Below are 10175 nucleotides of genomic sequence, written 5' to 3'. Positions count from 1 at the left end.
TGGGCCTTCATTGGTCCATCACTCAGAATCCTATTTAGAACCCAGTTAAATTGATCCAAATCCCAATCGGATCCAACCGATCAGTGGCGGAGGACAACAAAAAATTTAGGTGTGGCGGAGGAACAGAGGCTCCCAAGATTCTCCAGCAAGGCAAACAGTGAGCAAGCAGCCCCAAAGGTCCAATCTTGGCAAGGTCAGGACGGAGCTCCGCCACAAATTCTGGAGGAAAATCAGCAAGCTCCGTAGTTGGAGAGCCAAGAAACCAGCAAGCAAGAGGCAACCTTTCTACCCCCGGCACCTCAAAAGTCAATCAGAGCCTCCACGCCCAACCAGCTCAGCTTCTTCTGCGAGCTGACCAACCGGGCGCCCCTAGCAAGAACCCCAAGCCTTGTTCAGATCGAACCCCGCCCACCAACTCACCCACTCCTGAACGGGGCTACTGGCTGCAAGAACGGCGGCCGCGTGCGGAGTGCGCGGGGTCGACGAGGGGCCGGCCGGCAGCGGGCGCACCGGCGCAGCCTGCGCGCGGCCGCGCGGGGTCGCCGAGGGGCCGGCCGGCAGCGGGCGCAGCGCAGCCTGCGCGCGGCCCGCGCGGGGGTCGCCGAGGCCCGAGGCGGCGAGGTCGACGAGGGGGCGCCGCCGCGCCGGCCGCCGGGGCGAGGTCGACGAGAGGGCGCCGGGGGCCGGGGCGGAGTGGCGGAGGGCGGACGACGGGCGCGGGCGTGCGGCTAGGGTTCGGAGGGGAGTGCGCACCGGCGCAGCCTGCGCGCAGGGTCGCCGACGCGGCAACGCCGAGTCCCGAGGTGGCGAGGTCGACGAGGGGGCGCCGGCTGCTGGGGGCGACGTCGACGAGACACGAGAGGGCGCCGGGGGCCGGGGCGGAGACGTGGAGACGCGGAGTGGCGGAGGGCAGAGGCGGACGACGGGCACGGGCGTGCGGCCAGGCTTCGGAGGGGACAGGGAGCTCGGGGAGTCGGACGCCAGCCGCTCGCTTTTGCCTCTCGGATACATGGGCTGGGCCAGTAAATGCAGGGGTATGAAAAATTTGTTTGGGCTTTAGGTATGGCGCGCGCCATACCGGGCCATAACAGGCCCTCCGCCCCTGCAACCGATCAATACCTCTTACGATCACAGCGCGGTATGTATACGGAGTAAATGAGCGTAAAGTTGGTGGTTTTATACAGATATGTTATATTACCTATATATAGCAATATAGAGGTGGTACTTGTGTCGAGTAGTTCCCTGGTGGAGTGGCCTTGTCCAGCACCTGAGTTGCATGACTTGCTCGCTGCATATTGTGATAACTTTGTGATTCTGTAATGAAGCTCCGGTATTGCTTAAAAAAAAGAGGTGGTACTTGTGTTTTTCCTCAAATCCTATCAGAATTTCGATAAAGTCCGAAACGATACCAACTTAAAGCAATCCTATCTCTCTTCCCTATGCTTTTTTTTGGGAAAAGAAAAAAAAACCGACTCCAATAGTTCCTCATCCTAACTCTCTATGTGCTAACAATTAACATATTGCCCATCTTTGTGCGTAAAGATACGCACAATTCCGTGACCCCCGATCTGCCATCCTCGTGACCGCCGGTTTCATCCTCTCGGCTGCTCGGCGCTGATCATCGCCGCTGATCGTCCAGCGAGCCGGACCAGGCATCAACGGAGTGGGGCTAGCCGGCCATGTCCGCACGTGTCTCGAACGAACGACTCCATCATCTCGTCGCTCCTCAGCACCCTACACCGATTCCGGCCACCACGGTGCATCACCAGCGTAAGGTAAAACGGAACCCCTCGTCGCCTCTTTCTTTTCCCCCCAAATTCCAAATCATCTCGTGCCCTAAATCGCCGGCAATCTGGTTTACAAGAAGCTCTTGTACGCCAGCCATGAAAATTCACCGGCAATCTGGCTTACAAGAAGCTCTTGTCCGCCGGCCATGAAAATTTTTCGTGGAATTAACCTTATGGAGCCACAACTCTTCATATTTGGGAGTAAAAATAGGAAACTCTTGAATATTGACTCTTTTTTACCTCCCTGTACCTATTTTGGTAGTTGGCAAAACAACAAAATTTAGGAAGAAAATATTGTGAATTCTTGGAGATGCTCAAAAGAGATATAGGAACCAAACAACAATTAAGAATTACCATCACTTCCTTCCCTTCCACTGAGAAAATCTGTACACATTCCAAAATCTCAACCCTAAGGAATGGAAAACCTTCTATGCCGGCGGCGTCACCAAGCTACAGCCTACGGCGGAGAGGCAGCCAGCCACTCCCTACGAGAGCACGTCGAACGCCCGGGCCTCCTTGGCCACCCTGACGAACACGTCCTCCAGCGTCGCGTCCGCCACGCCCCACCCCAGCACCGGGAACGCCCGCCGCGCCGCCTCCACCGCGCCGAACACGCGCCCCAGCGACACCTCCCGCCGGGGCACCGCGAACTTCTGCGTGCCCGACACGCCGTAGATCCTCGCCGCGCGCCCCGGCGAGAGCTGCCTCACCACCAGCCGCTCCGCCGCCGCCTCGTGCTCCGGCGCCGTCGTGATCGTCAGCACCCGGGCGCCGCCGTACCTCGCCTTCAGCTGCTTTGCCAAAATAATGCACTCAGGTTCTTGCTGCAACAATCTTTATTGGAAATCAAGAATTTTCGTTTTTTGTGATCGATGGTGACTGTGCATACCTCATTCGGGGTTCCAATGCAGTGGAAGTTTCCATTGATGAAGATGCCGACGCGGTCACACAACTCCTCAGCCTCCTCCATGGAATGTGCTGGAACATCCGGTGTGCGCGGAGGTAGCTTAGCATTTTCGGTGTAATTGGCTGGTGCGTACAGCTCAATATAATTAAAATCATATGCGGAACACAGGTAAAAGGAGGATTACTGGTGAGGATGATGGTGCAATCCTTCTTCGCTCGCTTGATGATGCTCCACAGATCGTTCCTCGACCTCGAGTCGAGCCCAGTACTCGGTTCGTCCATGTAAACAACCTATGGATAAGATGAATTTCATGATAGTTACAAAGTTACTACTTCTGAAAAAAAAAACAACTGCCTTTAGGATAGTGTCTGTGGGTGTGAATGTGGATGTGGAATGGAAATGAATGAAAATTGACTCTATGATGATATATTGGAGTACTTTAGGATTGCCGATGAGGGCGATGGCGACGCTGAGCCTTCTCTTCATGCCACCACTGTACTTGCTTACAGATTTGTCACCGAAACCGCTGTGGAACAGATTTACACTCTTCAGGGAGTCTTCTACTGCCTGAATGAGGGAATGCATATCACGATCAAGCAAAAAAGATTCTGGTGATTGGGTTATTGCAATAATGTACTGATGACCTACTCTTAAACATTATGATGCATATAATATAGATAGATTGTAGATTACGAACATTATTTTAGTTCATGGCTTCAAACTACCTGTGTTAGAGCTGCACCTGTGAGATTCTTCATTCGGCCATAGAACATCAGGTGCTCTCTTCCTGTCAGGGTCTCCCAAAGCAAGCTGCACACACAATGAACATAATTTGGTTAGCATTACATCACACATAAAAATTTCGCCACTGACAAAGTCTGCTGTGATCATACTCATGCTGTGGACATACGCCGATATTTGCATAAATTTCATTCATATCTGTCCTCAAATCCATTCCATGAATGTAAGCAGTTCCATAAGTCGGTATCAGAAGGCCGATCATCTGCACATGCATCCCATAAGCAATGTATAAACAAATTTTTTATTGTTGCACTAATGCACTATGACGAAAGAAGCTGTAGCACTAATAATGGTCGTAATAATGGTAGTATCACTCTGTTTCTTGGGGAACATAGGATCACTCTGTTTCTTAGAAAACAGAGCATCATCCTGTTTCTCAAAAATAAAACATAGGATCCTCTGCATAAACATCAGCCCCCAAGACTCAAATCGCAGCAAAGACATACATAGGAATACTTAGAAGTATTATTTACCATGTTTATGAAGGATGTCTTCCCTGCCCCATTGGGACCGAGCATCCCAAAACACTGCCCTTTGCGCAAAGCTAGCGACAATCCTCTAACAGCATGCTTGTCAGGGTTACCATTCTTTCCAGGGTACACTTTCTTTAGATTATGGCAGATGATCATATTCCTCATGTCCATATCCTTCAATAATCGTTTCACCAACTTTCGCTGAAAGTAAATTTTATAATAACAAATTCAGAAAAAGTCTCTCTGTTGAATACATCGCTAATATGCTTCACTAACCTCTTGGAACACATCAGGCTTTGCCATATCAACATGGACCCTCATGGATCCCCTCTTCAATTTGTTTGGTTTCTCCGAAGGTGAGGAATGTTTTGTCGATAGAATTCCAAAGAGAAATAGAGGCTGCCATGTAGGTCCATGGTCCAGCAAAAATGCCACAAGAAGGAGAATTATCCATTCAGTAGACATTAGGATCAAAACATCTTTCATCCCGTTAACCGGGTTGTTCAAGTCTGCCCATCTCATCCCAGGCTTTCCCATATTTCTTCCTGCAGCAGCATACTCAGAAAGCTCATATATTCCCCGGTAGAGAGAGAACCCAGGAACAAGCTCCATTATTACAAGCCACATCCCTAACCAAATGAAACAATAGTTTGTGATGCCAATTGAAGCTTTATCTTGCAGAATTTCTTTGTTCAGAAGAACTGTAAAGGTTACTTGGGAAGGTAGCATCCTCGATGAATATCTTCAAAAGAGCTTCACCAAGAAGGCTAGAGCCAAAGACATATATGTAACCAATTACTGTAACACAAAAGGAACAAATCTCAATCCAGATTAGACTATCCTAAGAGCCATATATTTTTTTTGTTTAAAGGATGCATTTTTCGTTTACTGACCAGTAGCTATTTTGACAGATGAGAAGAAAGATGCCAGCAGAAAAGCAAGCACGATCTGCAGGTTGATACATATGAAGTAGAACAAAGATTGTATGATGTAGCTATTTAGTCTGAAGATATCTAACCCTGCAAAACCAAGGAGATTTGTCTGCTTGCTTTACTAATTACTACCATATTTGCTCGTAGGGAATCCAAGAAATTTGGTAACGCATGATTAGTTGGTACCTATAGCGAACCCAGAGATCATGAAGAACATCATGTAAGCTGTTGAAAGTGATAAGAAATAGGCATAAGATATCAACCAATAAGGAGCATCCTTCAGCCCATGCATCTTCATCATTAGTCTTAGTCTCTGCTCCTTCTCGTAAACAAGATATGCCAATATTACCTGTAAAAGATTCAGATAGTCGGTGATCATTGTTAGTCTTTCTTATTTACCTCCTCCACTAGAGCTCAGTAAGTCATCGTGGAAAAATCTGAATAAACTTACTGGAAGTAGGAGTTGAACCGTCCAAGTGAAGAATAGTGCATCTAGCAGAGTGGTGAGATCCAGCCTCATTGGGGTAGCAGCCTTGGGCATTTCTTTCAAATATTCAAGGCGCATTTCCACATTTTGTCCTCCAAAAAGGTTCAAATATGCAGTGGATGCCTACAATGGGAACAAATAATTAGTACTAAAAAATATGGTGTATGTCTCCACGTACCATAATAAATAACATAAAGGTCGGAAAAGTTATGGTATAGAACAGAAATCTGGAAACAATTGGCAGAAAGCTGTAGGGCAATGAAAATCAGAAGAGTGAATGATAAACAGAGCTGTTGAAAACAAAGTGCCATGTCTTTATTAAGAACTATTTTACTCCAGTAGTAAGCTATTTCTTGCTCTGAAGTTAACAGGAAAAATGTTGGCAAGTATCAGTACCATATTAACCAACCGTGCAACACGCAAAACTGTCATTGTATGGTGTCCATTATCCCTGCTGAAGCTGGAATTATACCAAACATATACATGGAAGCGCCTCTTGCTCGTATCTAGGAAGTCATAACCTACAGAAACATTTTGCTCAACTTAACATTACAGCTCCACTGTATTGTCACAATTAAAAAAAGCATATAACTGAATTCAGATGAGGCTACCTGCAAGGAACTCGTTTGATCTTCTCCTCTTATTACCACCCTTGTAACCCTTAAACATATGATGATTTATCACTGAGGAATTATCGCACCACAGTGGCAAAGCTTGAACACACTGCATTTCTGTTCCGAATCAAAGAGAATACTGGGTTGAAGGAAGTTGTTTTGCATGCAACAATTTGCATAAAAGAGTAAAATGCATGCATGTAAAACCTACATTGTGCATTCTACTACTTCCACAACTGTACAACAATAAAATTTACCGGATTCCAGTGGGATCCCATCCAAATTTCCTGAAATATTGCGTGAATCTAACAGGCACTGTGGTTGGAGCACATAAAAGGCCCCTTGTGGAACGAGACCCGGTTCAATGAACAGAACATGTGCAGGTAGCGAGTTTGAACCCTGGAAGGAGGAGGAATTCATAGTCATTCTTTCCATCATAACCGAATAGAAAATCTACAAAAACTTTTGCATAAAATGCGGCCGAATGAAAATACGGATTGATCAAGCAACTTACAGGGACTACACTCGAGAACTCATCGAGATAGTCCGAGGAATTCGAAGCATCAGGCACCTTGGCGTACTGTACAGGGACAGGTGGGAACAGCAAGCTTCCAAGAACTGCCAAAAAACTCATCAAGAACAGAGCAATTAGCACCCAAATATGATCAAGATTTCCAAGAAAATTCTGACATGAACACACAGGTGTGTTCTGCACCTTCGGCAAGCTGGCGGTTCTGGCCGGTGAGGAGAACGGTGGCGGGGCAGTTCTCCGACGCGTTGCACGGCAGCCGGTGCAGGCGCGTCCGGGCGCGCGCCTCGGGGTCCGGCACCTGCACCAGCGCCGGCCACCTCGGCGGCACGGGCACCGCGCAGCTGACCGCCTGGACGGGCGTGGAGTGCTGGATGCCGCACTCGCCGCCGGCGCAGCCGCACCGCCACGGCGGCCGCTCCAGCTCGCTGTCCACCACGTGCTGGATGGAGACGAGGAGCACGCAGAGCAGCGCCGGGAACGCGGCGATGGCGGCGTTCGTCTTCGCGTTCCTCCTCTGCGAGCACCAGAGCATGTCCAGTTCAGGAACAGCATCGGGGAGCTAATTAAAGAGCTAATCGTCTGATCAAAGCAACGAAATTTGTGGTCCTTCGAGAACAAAAAAGAAGTGTTTTGACCATGGTTTGGTCGTTACCTGGAAGGAGAGGTTCTTGAGGAAGAGGGCATGGACCTGCCTGAAAAACCTCGCAAGCCCGCGCGATCGCCGAGACTCCATGAGTGCCTCTCTGCACTCTCTGAGTTCTGACAGAGCAAGAACAAGAACAACGCAGCAAGTGATGATCAGTCCACTCCACTGAAGCCTCCAACCATTTCCTGTCACTCCAGCGAGCTCACCTGCTCCTGATATAGCAGCAGGAGCACGAGAGGCTTGAGCTGTTGAGCGAGCAAGCAAGCAAGCAGCAGAGGCAGCTGGCTTCACCAGGCCGTCGCCGCGAATGCCTCCTCGTCGCGCGCGCCGCCCGGCGTGGCCATCACGCGCGCCGTGCCGCCAGTCCGGGTATCGGGCGCGGACGCGGCGGCGGAGGATTACCGGTGCCGCGTCCCGTTGCGCCGTGGAAGGCAATGCATGGCGTCCGCTTGAAGAAAACCCGTGCCCGTTTCGATGCCGCCCCGGCCGTTGCCTCAGCCGGGTGTTTCGGGAGCCCTGCTTGCTCTTTTTTTTTTAGCACAACCAGCTGTTGCAGTTACACATGGGAGAGAAAGCTAACTGTGGGCTTCTAGCTAGCTTGGAGTTATATATGTATATATATAAATAATTGGCCATTCATACAAATACAAGCATGGATTGTAAATGCAATTCTTTTTTTTTCTCCGTCGCTAATCTACGATCTTGCGTCATTAAGCATAGTAACAACCTTCTTTTAAGGAGTTGGGTCGAGTGCCTAGAGTAATCTCTGAACTCATGCTGAGAGATCAAGAAAGGGAGATCCAGATAAGGCAAGTTAAACAAGTAGGAAACCTTGTATCTGTCGCTGGCGCATAGAACGGTAGCTTCAATGGAGTGAGAGTGACATTTTCAGAACCGAGGAGCAGAACTTTCTGGCGACGTTCCTGGATTACTTTCGCGGCTGTGGTTCTTCTCATGAGTCACCCATTCGAGCAATGCGATTTTTTTACCCTGAACATGTATCCCCTTTTCTGTATAAAAGTGACTCCTTTTTGTTCTGATACACAACGCAAGTTACGTTGTAATCTCCTTGTATAATTGATAGTAAAACAACATCAATAACAATGTGTAGGTGTTTATAGGTGCTTCTCGATGAGTATCACTAGTTAGTACTTACCTTGGAGTTACCTCCATGACACATGCCATTTCGTCACCATATCTTAGTTTGAACGAAAGGGATCGGTATAGGATTATCAAATCGTCATTGGTGCCTGCGAATTCAAAGATGGACTGACCGAGATAAACAATTCGCCAGTATCTTACTCCACAGTTTTATGATCATGTTCCCATTTTACTCTGACCTCAAGATCTGAAGCAGGGAAGGAACACAACTATAGAATCGCGCATGTGTGTTCGGTTTAACATGTACCTGAATATTTGAAGCAAATTTCTCTCTCTCTCTCTCTCTCTCTCTCTCTCTCTCTCTCTCTCTCTCTTCCTCTCCTCCCTTTTTCATGCCCTTGCTAAATAAATAATATCACTCACAAAATAAATGCCATGTTTCTTTCCAATATATAGTATAAAAAGGATGATAAGCTCATTTAAACTAATTTCTTCATCTTTGTGAATAACTCTAAAATGATGTGTATTCTGAACCGGTAGGAGTAAAAAAGTGTGGTCCTGAGCTCAAAGAAACCAAATTATTGTTTGTGATCCCAAATATCATTATTTTACTTCCTCGCAAAAAAATCGCTATTTTATTGTTCATGTGCTAATGGCAGTAGTTTATCCTCGTGGATGGAACCAATGCATTAAATGCTGATATCCTTTCGACTGCATCTCATCAAATCCTAATAGTACCCCATCTTGGTCAGTTCAGTTTTGTACTATCACATTCTTGATTTTTTTTTTGGAAAAGGGAATCACATTCTTGATGCAACTACATTCCTTGGAAAGTGTAAAAATTCTGACGATTTGTTATTGTATACAATTTGTCCTTAGCCTCCTCCACTGATTGTGCTGAAAATGTGCTGCTGGACAATGAAGTACAATGGAGGTGGGAGGGAAATGGATGAAGTAGAGCTACCTTTTTCTTATCGAATACGTAGGAGAGATGCATGTCTTTGAAGAGGTAGAACTACTGACAGATTGGATTGCTGAAGGATTGCTATAATCTCTTATGGCAATATTTGTTTCCAGCCACCACTGTGTACGCGATTATAGATTTGTCGCCAAAACTAATGTGGAACAGGTTTACACTCTTCTCGGGAGCTGTTTATCTTTGCATTAAGAAGAATTAGTTTTTGAGCGGTTTGATTAGAGGATAGTTTTTTCCCTGATACGGCGCACAAGCTCCGTGTCATTTCAGAAAGTAGTTAGTTCAGCTGTTTATGTGCTAATGACAATAATTTTGTAACAATCTGGCCCGAGATAACGGCTCAGATCTACTCTGCATGTTGAGTAAACCACACCTGCTAAATAATTCTCTTGCGCTTTCGTCCTCGCTTCGCGCAAAAGATTGCAACCGGAGTTATTTACCTTCCCGAGACCGCCCTTTTAAGATGGTTCGCTTGCCCCTCCGTTACCAGCACGGTTTTTTTTTCGCATGCTACAGTAGAGCCACGGTAACCGCGCTACAGTACCCCGAAACCGGTCCGGCCCAACAGTGGCCCATGGGCTGGGTTGTTACAATCACCCACTCTTTAGAATTCGACGTCCTCGTCGAATCATCGAACCAGCTTACCCATACGAGACAAAGGACCAGAATCTCCTCTCTTGGCCACGACTGTATGTCCTAGTGCCAATCAACACATGTACACGTCTGTGCGTCCAATGCTAACGGCGCATCCTCGATGCCCGCGCACTGACCCGCACACGTTTGTGTACATGCTGGGCACGTGACCCACACCTACCCGTAAAACCGCGAGAGTCGGCTCTGATACCACTGTAACGATCCGGCCCGGGATAACGACTAAGATCTATTCCGCACGTTGAGTAAACCACACATGCTAAATAAC

General features: G+C 47.7%; 2 protein-coding genes across 2 annotated transcripts; both read right to left on the bottom strand.

Annotated features, from left to right (window-relative positions):
* Positions 1-369: 369 nt before the first annotated feature.
* Positions 370-1011, bottom strand: LOC120678095 (vegetative cell wall protein gp1-like). The gene has a single exon (XM_039959258.1). It carries the CDS (start codon positions 1009-1011, stop codon positions 370-372), a length of 642 nt encoding a protein of 213 aa, XP_039815192.1.
* Positions 1012-2188: 1177 nt separating this feature from the next.
* On the bottom strand, positions 2189-7266 carry LOC120678094 (ABC transporter A family member 8-like). Its single transcript, XM_039959257.1, has 18 exons — positions 7186-7266; positions 6717-7047; positions 6516-6619; positions 6259-6400; positions 5999-6118; positions 5784-5908; positions 5352-5510; positions 5087-5249; positions 4862-4987; positions 4683-4766; positions 4245-4597; positions 3969-4169; positions 3588-3697; positions 3420-3504; positions 3133-3261; positions 2879-2984; positions 2677-2765; positions 2189-2578 (listed from the first exon to the last, which is right to left on the bottom strand). The coding sequence occupies exons 1-18, from the start codon at positions 7264-7266 to the stop codon at positions 2273-2275; spliced, it is 2814 nt and encodes a 937-aa protein (XP_039815191.1). The 3' UTR covers positions 2189-2272.
* Between the last annotated feature and the right edge of the window lie 2909 nt (positions 7267-10175).

This window comes from Panicum virgatum, chromosome 6N, assembly GCF_016808335.1.
Source record: "Panicum virgatum strain AP13 chromosome 6N, P.virgatum_v5, whole genome shotgun sequence".
Classification (NCBI taxonomy): domain Eukaryota; kingdom Viridiplantae; phylum Streptophyta; class Magnoliopsida; order Poales; family Poaceae; genus Panicum; species Panicum virgatum.
The sequence above is the reverse complement of the archived record's forward strand: the minus strand, read 5'-3'. Positions and strand labels throughout refer to the sequence as shown.